Below are 21,819 nucleotides of genomic sequence, written 5' to 3' on the forward strand. Positions count from 1 at the left end.
ACAAAACTATAAACTGAGAAGAAATGGAGATGGTGTTATGGCATCAATAAAGCATGCTGTTGCAGCAGTAAAGCATATATCACTGCTGGGATAAAGTCAATCAATTTTTGAAATATTACATAAATAAAGATGTAGCCATAAACGAAATGGCTGACATTAAATTCTGCTTGATAGAAGACAAAGAAGGATATGATGAAGACAGCACAATTTGCTCACGACCCGAAATGCTTTCAAAATTCAATGTGTTTTGTTTTGTTTTTTCCCCCCATTCGGCGACAATATGTTGGTGGGGAGTTAGGTTTACATTTCCAGTCAAGAAAACACTACTACTTATATGCAATTTCTGTCTTATATTAACTATTTTTTCTTAATCACACTTTGTGTAGTGTGTGCTTTAGATGAGCAACTGAGGGAGTCTGTGCCTCCCTTCACTGAGTTTACACATAGTCACTGATCAAACAGCCTCAGTCAGCAGACTCGACATCAAACTGTAGCACGGCTCAGAGATACGACAGCAGCCCAGATTTACACTCCACAAACGAGATGCCACGCAGGCCCGCATTAATGCACGTTCTCATAGCTGTGTGCACGCAAGTAGAATAGATGGGTATTCGGATACTTTACATAATTATAAATCCAGATAAAATCGAGAAATATATCACAGCATATAAGATATAATGACTGATTTACAAATTGGTCCAGAATCGTTAGTTTTGTTGTGTTTCTGAAAGGCCCACATGAAAATATCTAAATGTGTGAAATATCCCTCACAGTTTGACTGACCTAATCGTTTGCTTAAAGTGAAACATTAAAATGCAGCTTTAAATGGCTTACTTTGCTCCTGCTCAGCAGTTGCCCTCTTTGCCTGCCCGTGAATCTCATCTTCTGTCGTCTCACTTCACTTTCTTCTTTTTCTTGCATCCTGATTTTGCTGCCAAATTAAAATGTACAAGTTGAGACACATTGAGGTGCCAGGCGTTTAAGATTTTTTAGATTGCTACAATGTTCCCTGCAGGAGCCAGAAAAATGCGAATGAATATTTTGACTGAGATCGTTTCAGCTTGAAAACTAAAACAGGTCACTTCACTCAGAGTCTCAACAAAAGGAAATAAACTCTAAGAACTGTCATTTTGCTTTTTTCCATACTTCTAACAGCTGATCTGCATTTACTCAGAATGATCGACATTCTTACTAGTACTCTTGTTATTTTAGCTTTAAACAGATGTTCAATGTGATGGCTGCTAATTGTCTAAGGGTTTCAATTTTGACACAGTGGAGACAGTGTCTAATTGATCAGATTATGTTTAAAATAAACTAGATTCCAAATAATATATCAATCAGCTCAGACAAGGCTGAGAAAATTAAGCCCAGCAGTGACAGAAAAAAGGGAAAAAAAATCACATTTCATGAATATAATTTGGCGTGAACTGACTGAAATATACTGTCAGTCAATTCACTGCTTGTCTGGAAGTCCACCAAAATCCCTGCAGCTGACAGTGAAGTGCCGGCATCCAAAATGGAGGCTCCATTTTGAGCACCACCGTCGCCTGTCTCTGCCATCGCGAGTACGTGCTTCAGCCTGGCAGCATGGCACATTTATGGGCATTCCCCATAAGGTGCCTTTCTGATTGATGGCACAGCCTCATGCACCTCCCTCTCATCACTCCTCAGTCCTGATTTATTCGTCTAGTCTCTGTGACTTGGCACTGGCATTGCCCACTACTTCTCCTGTGGAAACTCCCTGCGGGCACATTCACTATTATTTGGAGTCCCGGTGGGCAAAGGCATCAGACAGAAACATGCACGCACACACAACACCATCTCATCTCACTCACACTGGGCCTGTGCTAGAGGGCAGGTGAGCCTCCCACTGCCTCCACTCTGAAAGGATCTCTCACCCAGAGGGCTCAGCTGCTTGGTGGGCCAGAGGGGTAAGCGGCTCTGTAAGCGGCTCTGTAAGCCTGCCAAGTGACGAACTGGTCTGGGGTATGCACGAAGTCAATCCAGCACGCGCAAAAACTCACACGTGCACAAACACACAGGCAGTCTGCATGAACCTTGCATACTTCTCTCGTTGCCAATCTACATTTTATGAGCCTGTCGGGATCTCCATAAAGAGATCAACCCTAGTAGTGAAGGAATCAATATACATAAATACGCTTTCAGCATAGGGAGAACTACGAATACGTTTTGTGTGCATTATAGCTACTCGCTTTTTTTGGTTGGTTGGTTGTTTTTTTGCTCATTATGATGAAACTATAAAAATATTTATATAAAATATTCTCAAGCTATGCTAAACCAGAGCTATGACCAAACATAAACACCGATTCCCTTCAGCAATGATAGTGAACAGATTATGGCATGTTTGCTAAAAGGGAAAAAGGACAAAAGAACATAGGAAGATATCACATTACAAATAAGGGTGAAATATTTGGGCCATTTTCGTGAACCTGTCTAACACACTGGAATGCACATGCTCCAAAATCTCAGTTTGGTAAATCCTTTACATGGAATTACGCATATTTTCTTGCTTACTTATTAAATTATTTGTTTGTATCTTTAAGTTGTGGTTTGTGAGATAAATATCATTCCTTAGTTACATTTTTTTAAAATCAAAACAGTGGTTGGAATTTACCTACCACAAGATCAGATTAATAATTAATAATTATAGCCCGGTACGCAACTTGCTTCACATTGCAGTTCTTGAGTTTCAGTCTTCCGAGAAACCTGACTGTGTGGACTTCCTGTAAACTGAGTGGTAGTTTGCGTTGGTGCCTACCATCTAGTGGCCGCTTTACACAGAAACATCCAGAAACGGCAGAACAGACAGTTCATCCGGTCGCATAACTTCCTTTAATAAACTGAACCAAGGAAAAAAAAAAAAAAACACATTACAAAATGTTTCTTTTTACAGACACATGAAAGCATTTTTCTTTCCTTTCTTTTTCCAAAGCAAAAAATGGAAACAAAACAATAGACCATTTTTTAGGCATGTTATCATTTTCTTTATGTAAAAAAATAACTACACAAAAAAAATGAGAGGAAAAACAAAAAAAGCTTTTGTTGGCAGGTAGGTGAGGAGCAGACGTATGCAAGGAGGCTTTCAAAGCCTACTAGGAGAATCGGGAAAAATGTGTTTCTGTATGTTTCTAGCTTTGCATTCATTTAGCAGAAGAGTATGTGCATTATGGAGCAGTTCATCAAAATGCAGTTTATTCCATGTTTGAGACAGGAACATGAGCACTACAGGCTTGTTACGACACAAAGATCTGCTGTATGTAAAGAAGCGATACCTTAAAGTGAGCAGAGTTAGTTTTAGGTGATGACAGAGTGCGTCATCCAAGTAACCTGTACACCGGTGCCATTCAAAGCCGAAACTTAGCCCACATTTTCACACTAGGCCAAGATCATTCAAGGGTCGCCGGGGTCAGAGTGGAGGCACAAAGCTGAGAACAGGGGAGCTCGAATATGAACAGAAAAAGTCACATCTTCTGAGGTCATTTCCTCAAATGTACCCTTATGTAACAACTAACTTCAAAAAGTCTATCAGACTGTCAGGGTGGAGGATAATTACTTCATTCTCCAAAACACTGGTAATCCTGTTAGAAGGGGGCACTGCTGTGCACATGACAATCATTTGTTCTAGGGCAAAAAAAGATATTATAGTTGTTTTCAAAGTTGCTTGTCAGCGGTGTAACACTCAATTTGGAAGCTACACTTCATTCGACACCAGACCCTTCAGTGTAGAGGAGAGAGAACGGGTTTGCAGATGGAGAGTATGCATAACCGCTGAAAGTCAGACTAACCTGCTGAGATACTCCCACCATAACACCACATGACAGCTCATTCTGCAGGCAGAGATATTCATGACCACTTCTAAAAATACTCCAGATCTCTTTCATTCAGGCATTCATTATCAAAATCTTTGATCCAACTTTCACTACCTGCACAGGGTCCAGTGAGTCATACTCTGTAGGTGTCCCTCTGTATTTCCTTATAGGCCAGGATTGCTGGACCAGTCCCACGGTACCCAGCTTGATCTCGACGGGGAACTGAGGGTCAGCGGGCAGCTCCATGGGAAAAGCGGAGGTCCTGGTCTTTGGGAAACTGTGCTGCAGTGGTAGGAGCAGCAGTCGCTAGTCCTGCTGGGGATTCAGCTGCAGCTGAAGGTTTAGGTGGAGAGCTTGCAACCCATGGTGGAGGGCACTGTCTGTGGGCAAGAGCGTCCACAGTAGGAGAAGGATCGTTGCTGCGCTGTGAGGCACCACACTCCGAGTCCTGCTGAGAGATGAGCTGGAGCAAGGCAGCTGCTACAGCAGGGCTGATGTCCTGGCTGGGTTGCGTTTCTGGCGCAGCCTGCTGGGAGTTTCCAACAGTTGATGGAGGTGGACCTGGTGGAGAGGGTGGACGTTGCTCAACAGTTGAAGGCCCCTGGTTGGCCCCAAGCTTTTTTCTTTTTGTCACTGCACCATCTGAAGGGTCCAAACAGAACAGAACAGAACAGAACACAGCACATTAGACATAATCTTATAAGGCATAATTAAGTTAAACCTACATACTAGCTACACACCCACTAATAAGCTTTCTTTTTCCTCTTATACTCCCAACCTGCATTTAAAGACAGTAGTACTGCATTTCAAATAAGCCTATCATGGAGTTACACAACGTTGACATTCCTACCTTTACCACAAGAGGGAGGGCAGAGCACTTTAAGCAAATCAGCACACTAACTTACTACAAATAGGGAACCATGCTGCAGTGGTAGGAGCAATCTTACAACAGTCTGTGTTTTTGGAATCAAATAACTTTGTGAACCTAGTGTAGATGCTATACAATATCACTAAAAACAATTAGACAAAAAAATGTTTTTTTACATCTGGCACATGAAACACATGACCATTTACCGATTCAAGTGAATGGTTATAGGTAGGTAAAAATAAAATAAGTGTTTTTTTCTATTTTTAAATAACTAGTCATTACCATTTAGATGTTTATTAAACAGAGAAACGTTAATGTCTTTGAATGCACTACCCACTAACAGATTAACACTTGCACAACAGATGCAGGCCCACACTTCCAAACACCCACCCCCCAAATCACAGAAATAAAATGTGGAAACTAAGTGGGAAAACAATACAAGGGGCATGTGCAGTTGGATGAACAGAAAAGGTGAATTAAGCAGGAGAATTTCAAGTACTTTCAAAGGGCGGGTAACACTACTAAAGCAGCACTGTCTATTCTTTCGAATCTACTGCAGTGCAAGGTGGACCAGTGATGTAAGGTTTTCAAATGCTTTTAAAGGTTCACCATTCAGTGTCAGCAGCATAATCAGTGTTATTCCAATTCCTAATCACATTTTAAGAAAAACGTGACCCAGAGTGAACAGTTACCAAAAAAAAAAGTGACAAAAACCAAGGTTAAAAGAAACACATGCAGGTGACATCTAAAGATTCAAAACATTTATTTTCACTTGATAATTTATTAGACTTTCTTCATAAAAAGGCTGACATTACAGACTGTTTAAAGCAACATCGCTCTCTGTGAAGAATCCATGACACCTGCTTTATAATGAAAATGAAGTGAGGAAGAAAAAACACATGTGGAAATGGGACAGAGAGAAACAAAGACTGTGATAAAGAAACAAGAAAGAGGGAAAATTGAAGGAACATCACAGTGTGAGCCTTTTTACTCAAATGAATAACACTGTACTTTCTTCTGGTTTATTGAGTACACCAGTGATGAACCAGTGATATCCGTGTGCAACAAACCTTTACCTGGTTATCAGGGTCACAGGACAGCAAACGCTGAAAAGACAATTTGCCAGGGTTTTCTTTTGCACTTTTTTTAATAGTACAGGTGTTTATAGGGGAAGATGTTGAATGTGTGTCACTCGTATGTCATGAATAAAAGAAGGGGTGGGTGTAATATCGGTCTAATAGCCCTATTTGCAAATTTTATTAAGTATCCTAAAATCAAAGTAATTTGATACAGTATATAGTCAGTTTCTGTTTGTTCCTTGCCTGGCTCTTTCCACTCTTATGATTTCCAACTGACCCTGGTACCTTTTCTGTTTCACACTCTATAGGCTAAACCCAGACTTGCCCTTGCAATCAGTAGTAGAAGCGGACGAACCGCGCGTTAGTGCCTCCTCTGACTGAACGCCATTACTTTCATCGCCTTGCTCCTCGGTTTGTGGCTTTATAATTTGGCCCAAAAGGAGAGCCAGTAGCTTGGCCTGGTCTTCCTGGCTGAGTGGCGGATCTCCAGATGTCGGTGAGATCTCTTGGGGTTCAGGAGGCGGCTCTGGGGGCTGAGACCTGGAAGCTGCCTGGGTCTGGTCCTCTGGTGCCCCCTGGTGGTCAGAGGACTCACTAACAGCAGACAACAACTGGCTGAGAGTCTCTGGATTGGGGAGGTTGAGGAGCTGAGCAACCTGGGGCAAGCCGTCTGCCTGTCCCTGGAGAAGGTTTAGCAGCACTGCCAGCTCTGTCTGATTCAACTGCTCTGCAGCCGATGCCAGGCCTAAACACACACATGCATGCGACTAGAATTCAGTGTCAGTCTAATAAAGACACAACAATCAAATACATTTAAAATTAAATAAATAAATTCTTATATATATTTTTTTTTTTTTCACAATACGGAAACTTTTTTGAAAAAACAAAAAAATGTGTTCCTGGTTAAATACTTAGTATCTGTTACCTGACAACTCACTCTCTATGTTGGTTGTGGAGGGTGGTTTCCCTGGAGGAGGTGGAGCTCCAGTGGGGCTGTTTGGGGGACGAGGGTTGTCTCCGCTGGAGGTCCCTGTCACATCTTTACGGGGCACTTTGGGCACAGGCACATCCTCGACGACCCCGCTCTGACGTGCACGTCTTCTCTTCTTGCTCCACAACTCGTGACAGTCTTGATGATGAGGAAGGCTAAAAAAGAAAAAAGAAATTGTACAAATTTAAAATATACATTTTATTAACCAAATAAAACAAAATAAAGAAAGAAAACGCCCTAAATAGGCAATAATTGTATTCTGATACAGATAATGTCCTAGTGTTATTTTTCACGTGCTCAATCCAACACTGTCATTGTGTCAACCATCACTAGAACCAGCTACTAACTCTGGTGGTGGCATCCTGTTGGGCTCAACATCATGCAGGAAGTCACTGAAGAGCGCTTGCTCCGATGTGCAACGGCGTGCAGGGTCAAGGGTCAGCATTCGGTCCAGTAAGTCCAGGGCAGGAGTAGGTAAACTATGTTGAGGAGAAAAAATATTACTCCTCTAGAACCAGACAGAGTTGATCACAGCTGTCTTAGGTAAGCGTAGTTTGAGTACATACTGTGCAAACTCCTCCCGTAGTCGCCGTCTGTACTGCTTCTTGGGTTTCATTGTGTTGAACAATGGAAGTTTAATGACATCAGGCCAAACGGCCGGACAGGGACTCCCACACAGTCGGCTGAGACAAAGGAAAGGGTTATTAATAAGCTTGATAATTCAATCAGAAATTATTACTTGAAATTTATTTGTGGTAGGCAGTCTACCTGATCAGCTCTAGTTGCAGAAGTTCCTGGTTAGCCTGGAAGATGGGCTTCTTGGTAAAGAGCTCTCCAAGAATACACCTGAGCCACGACAAGTAAGAAAAGGTATTGCATGTATATAATGTATGTATATAATGTAAAGTTTAAAACAGCTTTTAAAAACTACTTAAAGAGTAATGGCCTGGCAAAATCTTGGTCAAATAGGCCTGTGAAATGTTATGAATGTAGTAGGGCTGCCACGATTAGTCGACTAGTCACGATTACGTCGACTATTAAAATCGTCGACGACTGATTTAATAGTCGACACGTCATTTGAAGCTTTGTAAGATCCCAAAAGACGCAGGAGTAAGTAGCAGGATTTAAGAGTGTAATAACGGACTGAAACAGAAGATGGCAGCACTGCATGTACAAGGATGCCAGCTGCCGTTAAACCCCGAAGAAGAAGAAGCTGCGGCCCAGCTCAGTTTCCAACAATTGGCGGCAGCTAGTTAGTTTTAATATTACTCTTATTCTTCTTTCTGGGTCACAAAATAAACGTTTAACATGTTTTCAGGCGAGAATGTAGCTGTGTAAACCTCAAATATCTGCTCAGTTTATCAAGACACCACATATTTTCAAAAGCGCTCCGACGTTTTCGGAGACGTCTGTTACCCACTAGCTCGATAGCTAGCCGGGGGCTAGGTCACTAGAGCCGTGAGAACACTGGACTCCCGGCAAATCGTTTTCAAACCCACCGCCGTCTTTCGCTAGTCAGGTTAAATATGATATATGAGTCACTTAGATAACTTAAAATTTTATTGTTTGGCTTTTTTCAGTGTTTTATTTGTTCCTGAGTAAATCGGTTTGGCTGAGATTAAAGTTATAGTTTTTACACAGCTGAATAAACGTCAAGCAGACAGCTGATCATCAGAAGTGTGAGATGCTGGAGAATTTACTCCGGTGTCCTGTTATATTTTAGATAGCAAGGAGTTTATTAAACTTCACCGAAACAATCTGCAAATTTCATTAAAATGTAATAAACTATCATCTTGTCTTTATTTTTAGTTAGCACGTACCTGAAACACTTAAAGCTGTAAGCTAATGATAGTTATATAAGAGCAGATGCTGCAGGTGCAATAAGCTGTACGTTTTATGTCCAATGGATGGTGATCTGATTAGTCGACTAATCGCAGAAATAATCGGTGACTAGTCGACTATCAAAATAATCGTTTGTGGCAGCCCTAGAATGTAGGCCCTTTTATTCCAACAAGGTAAAGCTCCTAAAGTATTCACAAGGAAAGACTCTCTCAGACTGTAGATAAGGTTGTTTAAGAGTTGTATGACAAAGGTGAAAGTTTTGTGAATGTTTATAACCAAGTGTGATAATTCGAATTTAATATGGTAATACCTTTGGGCTTGCTGCAAAATAAGACAAATTATTTCCATAAAATACTATAAAACAATTGAAGATTTAGGAATATGACACATATCTAAAGAGAAATTTGCGCATTAGTCACCAAACGTAAATAGTACATTGTAAAGACTTTATCAAAATGTTCCCAACACATCTGCTTACACTGCAGAAATAAATACTTAAATACATCTACCAACAACCATTACGAAAAAAGTTAACTACCAGACAACAGACAGGTAAAATGTGTGAGATTAGACACTGCTGTAATATAATAACAATTAAAAAAAAAAAAAAGACTACAGCAGCTGTCCAAATGATCTGCATAAACCATTTTTGAAGAAATTGAGTGAAAATGACTTGTGATGAAGGACAAAGCAAAGAAAACACAAGTCTAGCACAAATATGCCACTTTAGAGTAGTTTGTGGGTTGAGCCGAGGTGAATGGGAAAATAGGACTATTTTGGTACAGTGAACCCTGATGGGTGGGAAGCTTTAACCTGCAATTATGCACCCTAGGCAACTCAGGGGTGTTATGTGACTAACCTGAAGTAAAGGCTGAGACTCTTCTTCCCCCCCCCAAAAAAATGTCTTAATCTACATAAAAACAACAGTATAATCTGTTGTTCCCCAATTATTCATCTGACAATAAATCATACACTTGAAGACCACGTGATTTGACAGACAGAAGTACTAAGATAACCGTTTTGTACTCACCCACAACTCCAAACATCAATGGCTGGAGAATATCTCTCCTCTCCCAGCAGAAGCTCAGGGGGACGATACCATAGTGTGATTACTTTATTAGTGTATGGCCGGCTAGGAGCAAGAAAAGAGAGATGAGATGGGAGTCAGCAGTCATACATGTCCCCCAGTGACAAATCAGAATCATTTTAGCTCCAAGTAACTGTATTATTTCTGAGACACAGCCCCATCTTGTGGACAGACATTGTAAATTAAAAAGAAATAATAAAATAAACTGCTTTCATTCAGCAACTTAAACACTATAATGTCTATAATCACTAAATGGAATTAAGCAGATCAGGTATATACAACCGTCGCCTCTTACCTTTCCTCTGAGTTGTAAAGACGAGCCAAACCAAAGTCAGCCAGTTTGATCTGACCTCTGCACAAACAAGCACAGATAACATTAAAAAAAAAAAACAATAACAAAAAAAGCATTGCCAACTACTGAATCTTAGTGCATCTAATCCTAAAACACAACTCAAAGTGTCTTCACTGTAAAAGTCAACTGATACTGTAAAATACACACTGCTCTTAAAGAAACAACAAATATTATTGGTCAAATTTGGCAGCGCTCAGGTGCAAATGATCCACTTCTAATGTCTATTTGAAGTCAGCTGTTCAGTAGCAGGGCAATAACTTCATGCACTGTGGTTTTTAAATCCTCCACTTCCCAGAAAAACACACATTTTCTTAATTCTTGATAGCTCATTTAAGCTCAGTTTTTTCATGCACCTTGGTTGTACATTGGATGTTCAACTGTACTAAGCAACCATCTGTGGGAAGTTGCTGTACTCCACTAAGGTTATCTGAAGCATCCAATTAATTTTGTTACTTTGTAATTAGCTTTCCTGCAGACACACTTTTGAACCCTTTCTGCCTGACAAATTATAGCAATCGTTTGATAGTATTTAAGGAATGCGGATACATTTAAAGGTGTGAAGATTACATTTCTTAGTGTTTGTTTACATGGGTGAATAAGAAAAAAAAGTAGATAAAACTTAAAATTCACATGTCACTGTTAGTACTGAAAAACCTGTGACTAGGAACAGCCTAGCTGCTGCTGCATTTTACTGCAATTGTCTGCACACAGGAAACAACAATACTTTACTCACTTGTTATTTAGCAGTATGTTGGAGCATTTGATGTCTCTGTGCAGGAAGTTATTTTTGTGGCAGTAGTCCAGGCCCTCCATCAGCTGACGCATGAAGCTGCGGATGTGCTCATGGGAGAACTGGACCAGGCCTGACTCCAGCAGGCCCATCAGATCATGGTCCATGTACTCAAACACCAGGTAAAAAGCTCCTAAAAATACAAAGATGTATTCAGATGTCTTAAACAAAAATACATGCACACACATATGTCTGTGGGTTCACATAAGTGGACATGTGTTAAATGGTTAATAGGTATTCAGGTAAATTTAACCATGCTTCTTTAAAAGTGAAGTTACTGAACTGAAATGTGCGCAACTGCATTGCCAGCTATTTAACATTCATACAGCCCAGAAAACTCTAGCAGCACACTTCTCTCTGGATTGAAACATTAAAGAACTGTTCAAGTTAACAGTGACTACAGAGAACGCAACCAGATGTGGTCATTATATCAGTTCTAGTTTTTCAGTTTTTATTTCTTTTGCTTTAAATTATGTTTTATGCTAACAATTTCAAATGTCACGAACACTTTATTTCCACAATAGTAGCAGTTTCTCTTCCACTTATACAATTCAGTGTTGCAGAGAGGCTGTGTACACCCTGGATAGGTCCCCAGCCGGTCGCAGGGCCAACACAGCCAGAGACAGACAATAATTCACACTCACATTCACACCAATTAACCTAGCCCCACTAAGTGAAGGTAGAGAACCAAGAGAGAACCCAAACGCAACCATAAATATATAACTTGTCATAGAAACAACACTAAATAATCTGCTTTTGTATATAAAAAAAAAAAAAGACAGTGTATTCTATGAGTGTCACCTTTTCTTATAATTTTCTGCTCTCATTTTGTGTGTCATTATCTGCTGGTCAAGGTATGTGTATGCACGTTTTCAGACATGTTGCAGTTTCAGGTCTGACTCCGTCAGTGCTGTCACAGCTGCTAAAACATATTTCAGTGACAAACAGAAGTGCTGCACATCCGGTTACATATAGTGTGCCCACCATTACTTTCCTGGCATATGCCTGTAGTCTACCAATTAGGTGGAATCTACACACCATTTAAATGGCTTCTAGGGGTTCAGTTGTTCAATGTTCAAGAAAGATGTGACACCAGCACAGCCCTATAACTATTTATACTCTTGGTTAAACTGTGCTCAACTAGTTTACAACCAGTTTACTAAAACTAAAGGCATCGTGCACCAGTAATCATAAAACCACTTTTCTCGCACTACCATTTGCAAGGATGACTACAGCAAACTTAAGCTGTCTGTAGGTTCTCATACATTGAATGACATACTCAATTCAAGCAGTGAAAATCGTGCATATACCTACCTCGACCAGATGAATGATAAAAACGCAGTGTAATTCTAGATAAGCAAAAATGTATCGCTAAACTCATTAATAAATACGTTTAGCTATACAATACAAGTGATTACTGCCATCTCTGTGACATCATTTAATTAATTAAACTAAAAACAAGTTCCATTGGAGAATTTCTTTTTAAGGGGATGCCTTCTCCCACCTGCAAAGTTTTCCCCTTGCATTTAAAACAAACACTCCCCCCCCTAACTTATCATAGGGCTGCTCAATTAATCGAATTTTAATCACGATTACGATCTGGGCTTTCAACGATCATTAAAAATGACTGAGCCGATTATTAGCCCCTCCTTCGTGCTTTACTCTCGCGCTGCTTCGTGTGGCAAATCTAGCGCACCTCTCTGCGTTTCGAACACGTGTCACAACAATTAAGAGCAGCGGTCCCCAACTATTTTTGCGCCACGGACCGGTTTGCGCCCGACAATATTTTCACTGACCGGCCTTTAAGGTGTCGCGGATAAATACAACAAAATAAAACTAGTACCGGTACCGAAAAAAAATAAGATTTATTCATAACACAAGTGAAAAGACCCAGGAAAACCGAGTAAACGATAAAAACGATAACAAAATAACGCTGAAAACCGATAAAAACCCTGAAAACTATACATTTCACACCTGAGCCTCAACTCTCGCGGCCCGGTACCGGTCCGAGGCCCAGGGGTTGGGGACCGCTGATTAAGAGGACCCGAGGGAAGCTCGGAAAGCTAAGCAGAAGTTATTTGGAGAGGAGAGTGACTGCCGTTGGTTGAAAAGAGAGGTTAAACAAAACTTCAGTGGTGTGGAAGCATTATTGGTTCGCGGAGTCAGACGTGGATCAAGTAGACATAGTGTGTAAACTTTGCTACGGTGTCATAGCTGCACCACAAAGCAACACTGCAAAGTTCACTAAACATAGATGTTTACATTTTTCATTTATTTTTTATATTGCAAACATCTGCACTGTTATCAGTATTTGCACACTATTTTATAATATTTTATGACAATCTTTAAAGTCATTGTTCAATACATTGTTATTGTTAAATAAATATCGTCAAATAATCGAGATCTCAATTTCAGTGAAAATAATCGTGATTATCATTTTTGCCATAATCGAGCAGCCCTAACTTATCATCACTTCTTACCTACTTATACCCCACATAAAAGAAAACAGCAAGTTTTTTTTTTGCCCCCCTTACCTTTATCCTTTTTAAAGTCAAGTGCATCTTGCTTGTCAGTGACAATTTCCTTCATGTTGACAACACTACGGTGTTTGAGCTGCCGCAAGATCTTAATCTCTCTGATGGCTGTGATGGGGAAGCCCTCTTTTTCATTGTCCAAACGCACTTTCTTCAAAGCCACCAGTTCACCTAGCATATTTGGAGAACACATTTTAGAGAGCCACTCTTTTTATTTTTTTTTTTTATCTTATTTGGGTTTTATTTTTTTAAGGAAAACATAGTAGTAAATGGATTTCACTTACCAGTGTCTTTGTCCTTGGCCTTGTACACTTGGCCATAGGTGCCTTCCCCTATGATGCCAATTATATCAAATTTATCTACACACCGTTTGCCCCAGTCACTTTGGGTATGTTTGCGCTCACCATATCGCGGGCAACAAATCCTGGAAAGCACAAACAAGAAAAGCAGCTAAGACATCATGTGTGATTAATGAAAGGAAAACTTTAAGTGGGTGAGTATAAAAGTGAATGCTGACTTTGGTCTCTTCTTAAGGGCTGTCTGGGGTAAGAGAGGAGGCTGGCGGACAGGTAACTGTGGGGGTGAAGAGTCCCCTCCAAGCAAGGTGGGCGGTAAAGGCAGATCAATAATAGAAGGGCGGTTGCGACCTTCTTTGTCCTTTCTTGATGGCCTCTGGGGAGGAGTGGATTTCTTTGGGCTAATAGAGCAAGATTTAAAAAAAAAAGAAGTTTAAGACAAAACCAGGAACACATTTTATGCACCGTTTTCATGTCGATGTAACAACTAACACACACATTCAGATTAAAACTAGTTACAATAAAGTGTACATACCACGATTTAAAAGAGGAAAATTTAAATTCACTTTCATCTAACAGTGCGCCATTTTTGTTTTTTGTAGGATGGTAACTGACATATTTAAAACACCAAAGTGCAAACATAGCATTTATTCATAAAATGTTTACATATCAAGTTATGTTTTGAAATTACTTAATTTTTGTTAAAATGACTCATGAAAAACAAAATGGGATGTCTTGAATGGTGTGTTCAAGACATCCCGATGTACATACAAATCACTGACAAATGACAGTACAAGTCCAAGAATAACAGCTGTAAACTCATACAACAGATTAATAGGCACTAAGCTTGACATAACACAACAGGCACTAGATCAGTGTGCCTGTTGAGGGATTCCTCACCTGTCCTGAGCATTTCCCAGCAGTGCAGGTGGTAGAGGCAGGGGAGGAAGAGTCGAAGTCTTGTGGAGTGGGGTCTGGCGGACAGGGCTGCGAGCAGGAACTGTTGCTGGCGATTTAGTTTGTGATACGGTTGAGGGTGTAGGAGGCTGAATGTTTGTTTCTGCCTGAGGTGGTGGTGGAACCTGTGTGGCTGGATTGGGTGGCGCTGGAGAAGAGGGCTGTGGAGGAGGTGGCGGCGGTGCAGGAGAGTTGTTTGAAGAGGATGTTAGAGTTGCAGTCATCGGCTCATCAGCATTGGGAACATCATGGGATAACTGCTGGGTTGGTGGCGGCTGAGGTTCTGATGCTGCTACTGCTGTTGCACCTTTTTCTGGGTGTAGAGCTTCAGCTTTAGCAGGCCGTGAGGATGAGGAGCTTGACGGTTTTTGAGCTGTCGGAAGTGGAGAGGCGCCACCACTAGCACGAGCAGCCGCCTCAGCAGCCAGGCGTTCCTTCTTCCTGCGACTCAACTCTGCACCTAAGCTGGAATTGAGGGGCAGACGTGACGAAGGAGGGGAGCGGCTAGCTGGCCGGTTACTGTGGGAAATGCTCCCTGTTCCAGCAGAGGAGGTGTGCCTCTTACCGCGGGAACGAGAGGAGGAGCGGTGAGAAGAAGAGTAGTGCAGAGGGGAGCGACTCCTGGAGCGGCCCGAGCGTCTAAAATAAAAAGCACATTTTTAAGATCATTTATAGATTAAGACAGAGAATTAGAGGCAAATGAAATGCATGATATAACTGAGACAGACTGCTGATCCATGGCTAAATAAGATCTCTAGATCATATTATAATGAAATCAAAACCATGTGGGACAAGTAAAACTAAAACTACTGACGCTTTCATGGCCAACTGGATCTATTCTTGTTGTCTAAAGCAATATACTGGGCTAATTAATTAAGAACATTATTTAGTTTCAAAAACATTTCATTGCTACATAATGGTGAAATTTTGAAAATGATATTACACATCAAATAAAAAGCTGTTACCTTCTCTATAAAAGAATGTGAGGCCCTCCTAAAACTAAGTACCGGGTTTCATTAAAGACACCTGTCTTTTTCTGAAATCAGTGGCAAGTATGGACTCTATAGCTCAAATGTAATTATGAACACAAATACTTATGGTCACAGAGCCAGGTTGTAGTGCCCTAAGCTTCTGTTTTTGAATTGAAATGACAGCTTAAGGCAAACCCTGTTTTCAACTACAGGTATTGCCTATCTCCATCCTGTATTTTTCTCACTCTCAAGCTTTTGTCTGTTATGTATGGTAAATTTCAACTTCAATGCAGAGATCAATTTGCTGGAGTGAAAAGCCCTCTCCAAGTTCAACATATTTGTCTAATCTCAAACTTAAAATGCATGTAAAGTAGGATCATAAAAGGTGAAGGTTCTGGAAATATGCAAAACCTCTACGAAAGGTGGCTTGATAAGTAAATGTCTCGAACATAATCCCAAAAAGATTTAAAGGGTGACCTACAGCATATACTCACCGAGACATGGGGCTCGTACTGGAGGACCTGCGGTTACCATAGGGGCTCGTGGAGCGTCTCCTAGAGTAAGGGCTGCTGTCCCTCTCAAAGCTGGAGGACCTGTGTCTGCTGCCGTAGGGGCTGTCTGATCTCTGCCTGCTACGGCGAGACACATCACCATAGGTACTCGGGCTTTGCTGGGCCGCCCTCCGTCTTGAGTAGCTGTCATCCCCCTGATGTCCATACCCACCGCCCAGTGGACTCTCACTACCGGCCCCTCTTCTGGGACTCGGCGACAATGCAGAGCTGGTGCCCTTTCTCCGTGGGCTACCCCTACTTGAAGACTTCCCCTTCGGGCTTGACTTGTGGCTCTTGGAGGACTTGCGATGGCTTCTATCTGTCCGGCTCCTCTGGGAGGAGCTGCGGCTGGCCTCCCCTCGGCCTTCTCTCCGCTGTTGCCTGTCTTTGCGAGACTTCCCTGAGCGGCTGCTCTCCTTGCTGCGAGATGAGGATGTAGAAGAAGTAGTGCTACCTACACTGGCTGCAGGCGGTGCCTGAGAGGAGAGCATCAGCTCCCCACGTTTGGAATCCCCCTCTGACGGCACCTGGCGTTTAGATGAGGAGCCTAACGAGGCCTCCTTCTCCTTGCCCTTTCCAGAAGTCACTTTCTCGCGATCTTTACTGCTCTTTTTCTTGGACCCACGTTCTCCATTTCCAGAGTCTCTAACTTTGTTAGTGTCCTTGGACTTTTTTCGTGGGTGTCTGTGCCCCCTGCTCTCTCTATTACCTTCTTCTTCGCCAATATCCCTATCGTAGTCTGGTGAGGGCTCCAGTCGATTTCCCCCCCTCTCAAAAGGCCTGGAGGACGGTGGGTCCGAGAAGGTGTCCGAGTCGGAGCTAATATCGTCGTACTCCACTAGAGGCTTCACCGTGTTGACACCAGGAGGCGCCGTATCGCCGAGGGTAAAATCGTCAGGTGCCGCCAAGGATTCCCGATTATGTTTTGTTGATTTATGCCGTTTGCGTTTTAAAGAAGAAGAGGACATTGAAGTTTTTAACTGCACCTTGCCGTCCTTGCTCATCATGTCTCCCGCAGAGGTATGAGTCGGGCCCTGGGTCTGGTGTGGCACACCACCGATGCTAGATTCCGGCTTCCTCTTGGTCCCATGGTGTCGGTCCGACCCAGGCATCCCTCACGTCGGCGTCGGTGCCTCTTCTGCGACTTGGCCTCGGTGATCCAGGCAATTCATTCACAGGAGACCAGTAGCAACTCCAAATGTCAAAACAAGTCTTACTAAGCGAAATCAGGACAGGAAAATACAAAAATAAACACACCAGGCCGCTTACGTCCACTTCTCCTCAATGCCAATTCATTCCATTGAGATCACCAGCATATTTCGTCAAAGCAGATAAATGCCAAGTTGGTTTTCCAGTGCTGCGAAGTTTGTACTTTCAGTTAGTCAGCGAATGAAAAAGACTCCAACCAAACATCTGATCATTGTGGTGTCGTCTCCGTCTCAGTTTAGCTAGCACAGCTAGCTAAAGCTCGGCAGCTAGCGAGCTGACTCCTAAAAAAGAAAAAAAAAGTCCCTTTGTGAAAGCTGTCCTTGTCCGGTGCCAAGTTAAGTAAAGGTGTTTTTAATTCCACAGAATAAGGTCTTAGCATTCAGAAACAAGCAAATGCCTTCATTAAAAGACGCTCGTTTCTCCAACAAAATGAAAACTTGACCCGGTTGGTACTGATTACATGTTCCCTTTAATGTAAGTTTTATCCCCTATAAATTCAATATTGATAAGAAATTATAATATTTTCGTGTGCAGTAGATGTTCCAGTTTATTATCAATGGCTCTGGAAATCAACCAGGCCTATATTTAGGGCGATGCTAGTGGATTTAATATCATCCACAGCCCTAGCTCAAGGAGACTACAAACGCCATCATGGCTCCTGTAACTAGCAACTTCTGCGCACAGCCGATTGAACCGGAAGACGGAGCACTGCCAATCTTGACTGTATCCGAGCAACTTCCTATCACCGCAAAGATCCCACCCACCGTCCTCATGGCGACACGACAGAGACGTAAAATGAAGAGATGTGTATTAATTAGCAAAAGTACGTTTTTACAAACTTTTCAAGTTTCAGATAACACATTTAAATCAACACACATGTTAGATGCCAGGCTCATGATGGGTTGTTAAATGTCGAGCTTGTTGGAACAGAAAAGGAAGACACTGGGGCAAAGCTAATAGAGCAAAGTCTTATTATCAACAGGCAGCAGGCAACTGCCTCTGGGTCCTGAAAGCTTCAACATATTTAACCTACTACTAAGGTTCATTAACTTACATGGTAAGGTCTTTTTAATAAGATCTGCTTCACAAGATAAGCATGAGGTCCAGTCTTAGGTGGGCGTCTTTCAAAATGTAGTCGTTTTTTATCATGTTACCCCAGAGAAATCTGTGTTTAACTAATGCTCTAGTAGGAAAAAGAAGCGAAAAGAAGATCTTGCAAAGTGTTTAGGAGAAATCAACCAAAGCATGACTTTATGTTGGGCTTGTCTCCATACTAGTACTTTCCACATCAGCAGATGGATCAGCATTCTGCGTATTGGTAAGATAAATAGAAATCTACATGTCTTAAACAATACAACAATCAGACAATGGTCACTTGGAAGGCAGTGAATGAACTAAAGCTGCCATGAAAGAAAAACAGCATTTGTTCTTGCCCTGTGGCTGACATATGTCAGTTTGCCTGTGGGTATCTGTGGTTTAGGATTTTCAGGTTTATGTGTACACAGAATAGTTTTAAATAGAGAGTTGTACTTTATCTTACTGAAAAAAATAGTTATCACAAATCACAGTTTCACTTAAAGTATATGATATGAAATGAATAATTAAGCAGAGATATTTCAGATTTTTTAAGGACAATGCTATATTTAAGTGCATTTACACACACACACTTAATTTACAAAAACACACTGACATGTCTGCTGGTTGAAATTGAGGCCTGGATCTTTACAAAACACACAAATAAGGAATTTCTGGGTCAAAACTTTTCTGTCTTTCTGGTAAAAACACAAACTCTTTCAAGCTACAGACACACACACAAAGCTTGCGGTGCAGCCAGTGTTAAGGCACCCTAGCTGCTTCATTTAGATCCAACTAAAGTCCGTTAACTACTACTACAGATAACCTACCGATTATCTTACATGTAAATCTTGCTAAACTTTAAAGTTAACCCCAATGTGTTCATCCTGAACTTTTCATGAAAGTCGAACATCTTTTTTTTTTGACAGCAGGTACCTATTTATACACTTGTGATTTGTACTTCACAGGGCAAGTTTTGGGTGATAATTTTGTAATATAATGTGATAATACAAAAACAAACCTTTTAAAAGACTAGTAAAATTGGGTATATAAACATATTTTATATTACTTTTCATTCATATACTTGGAATTCATTTATGTGAACTCACTATTTCTTTTCTAGTCTTCCTTAATATTCAGAGCTTCATGTATCTGACATCTCTGTTGTCAAACTGTTTTTTTAATGCCACACTTCAGAAAACCTTCAACATTTTTCCCTGGTAACAACACACCGTTTGAGAACTACTCCATTAACATAACAAGCATCTCTCTTTGGACCAGAGAAAATCAAGAAAATGCCTGGAAGAGGTTGAACCCCCGACCTTATTTCTGTTCGAAAATAGTACTATACTATCATCTGCATCTCTATGTCACTGATATACAAGACCTAGACAGAATAAAGCTAGTCGGGTATTTAATGCCTTACCTGTAACTGAAATAGGAAACCAGGTAGCTCCCACAAATTACATATTAACAGTATTAAAACGTTGAGGTCCAATGAACAGTACTAGAGGGCACATTTGTTTGGATTATTCCTTTAGGGATAAAATTGTCTTCTACAGTGCACTTCTTTCTGAGTGTGTATTTTGTAGCTTAACACATTTGCATATACACTCATAAGTGATTTTATTAGGTACACTTTGCCAGTACTGAGACACTTGCCTTCAGAACTGCCTTAATTATTCATGGCACAGATGCAATAAGATCCTGAAAACGTTTTGATCCATATTGACATCATAGCATCTCACAGTTGCTACAAATTTGTCATCTGCACACCCATGATATACATCATTATACATCACATCCCAAAGAGGCTCTATTGGATTGAGATCTGTTGATTCTAGAAGCTGTTAGAGTACAGTGAACTCACTGTCATTTAAGGAAACCAGTTATTTGAGCTCTGCAAAATGGCATGTTATCCTGCTGGAAGCAGCCATCAGAACATCCAAAGATCCAAATGTTGCAAGACTTATCAGACCAGGTAATATTTTTCCAAGGTTTGATGTATTGTGCATTCATGATTGCTCTTCATATATTGGTTGTGATGAGTGGTTATTTGAGTGGCTGTTGCCTTTCACACAGCTTGAAGCAGTCTGGCCACTCTCCTCTGACCTCTGACATCAACAAGCCATTTTCACCCAGAGAACTGCTGCTCACTGGATATTTCCTCTTTATTTTGGACCATTCCCTGTAAACCCTAGAAACAGTTGTGTGGGAAAATCCCTGTAGATCAGCAGTTTCTAAAATACTCACACCAGACTGTCTGGCACTAAAAACCAAGTTACATACAAAATCACTTAAATAACTTTTTCTTCTCCATTCTGATGATAAATTTGAACTTCAACAAGTCTACTTGACAATTCTAGCAGCTTAAATGCATTGAGTTGTTGCCATGCAAGTGGTTGATTAAATAGCTGCATTAAAGAGCGGTTGAACAGATGTATCTAATAAAGTGGCCAGTGAGTAAAGAACAAAAGATGCAAAGGTCCTCTTCAAATTCAAACCTTGGGATTAAAAAACCCCCCAAAAAGTATATTATTTACACACACTTTAAAAGGGGGTTCTTTATCCTTAGGGGCATCAGGAGATAATTGTTCAATTAAAAATAGCTGTTTTCTTAAAGTTACAGAGCACCAGACCCCAGTCAAACACTACTATTTGCGTATTAGAAATTAAGGGAACATATTAGCTATCACTAGCTTTGCTATAAATATATTGATGCTCAGTGTTGTCTGGCGTGTTAGTTTTACGCTCTACGATGACGCAGTATTACGAGCTGTCGTCCTTGGATGCTGATTGGACCCGCTGTTGACGAGGGGTGTGCCCGAGGAGAAACGAGGAAGTGGCGTTTCCCTATTGCAATAACAAAGTTGGAATGTTTAATAACAGCAGATGAGATAGAATAATCTAAAAACGAGTGTTAACCGTTACTGATAGTTAATAAAATGCCGAACTCACAGGTTCTATTCTGGTTTTAATACTGTTTTTAATACAGTGGAAAGTGGCAGTGCTCATATCAGACATGCACTTCACTTTAGATGTTTTTGTTTCATACTATAAGAGAAACATAATTTTTTAGCCTATGTTTTCTCACAAAGTCTGTATGAACTTTAAGTCTGATCTAACTTTTTAATTATCACATGTGGCCCCAAACCCTCGATAGGTATTCATGCTACGTGTGCGGGCAAATGGTTGACACCCCACTTTGATATTTATATTTGCTCCTCTGTGAGCTTTGGTTAAAGGAGCAGTCAGAGAGCAAGAAATAGTGCGCACTGAGCAAGGTCATTATATTTATTATTTTTCATATTAATGTTATTTATTTATTATGGATGTAGGGGTTGTACCGGCTGAATTTTAGTCTGCCCCACTGCTGTCGGGCTATTGT

General features: G+C 41.0%; 1 protein-coding gene across 5 annotated transcripts; it reads right to left on the reverse strand.

The window, feature by feature from the left end:
• Positions 1–2,827: 2,827 nt before the first annotated feature.
• Positions 2,828–18,058, reverse strand: cdk12 (cyclin dependent kinase 12). 5 transcript variants are annotated; one of them, XM_080904355.1, is made up of 14 exons: positions 16,092–18,058; positions 14,570–15,265; positions 13,891–14,070; positions 13,658–13,797; positions 13,374–13,544; positions 10,783–10,972; positions 9,993–10,049; positions 9,641–9,742; positions 7,537–7,614; positions 7,335–7,451; positions 7,116–7,247; positions 6,715–6,923; positions 6,103–6,522; positions 2,828–4,472 (listed from the first exon to the last, which is right to left on the reverse strand). In XM_080904355.1, exons 1-14 carry the CDS (start codon positions 17,258–17,260, stop codon positions 4,060–4,062), a joined length of 4,074 nt encoding a protein of 1,357 aa, XP_080760481.1. In that variant the 5' UTR covers positions 17,261–18,058; the 3' UTR covers positions 2,828–4,059. The 5 variants fall into 5 exon arrangements, with proteins under 5 accessions (XP_080760481.1, XP_080760483.1, XP_080760482.1 ...); XM_080904357.1 differs by having other exon boundaries at positions 6,169–6,522; positions 6,703–6,923; XM_080904356.1 differs by having other exon boundaries at positions 6,133–6,522; positions 6,703–6,923.
• Positions 18,059–21,819: the final 3,761 nt, after the last annotated feature.

The sequence above is a fragment of the Rhamphochromis sp. 'chilingali' genome (assembly GCF_963969265.1).
Source record: "Rhamphochromis sp. 'chilingali' genome assembly, chromosome: 15".
Lineage (NCBI taxonomy): Eukaryota > Metazoa > Chordata > Actinopteri > Cichliformes > Cichlidae > Rhamphochromis > Rhamphochromis sp. 'chilingali'.

What these genes read in the sequence shown, in the direction of transcription:
- cdk12 (XM_080904354.1), bottom strand. Translation starts at nt 17,260, where the DNA reads ATGCCTGGGTCGGACCGACACCATGGGACCAAGAGGAAGCCGGAATCT. An exon ending in CTTTACAACTCAGAGGAAAG is followed by an intron (nt 9,743 to 9,992) that starts GTAAGAGGCGAC and finishes TCTTGCTCCTAG; the next exon opens with CCGGCCATACACTAATAAAG. An exon ending in AACAGGATGCCACCACCAGA is followed by an intron (nt 6,924 to 7,115) that starts GTTAGTAGCTGG and finishes TTTCTTTTTTAG; the next exon opens with CCTTCCTCATCATCAAGACT.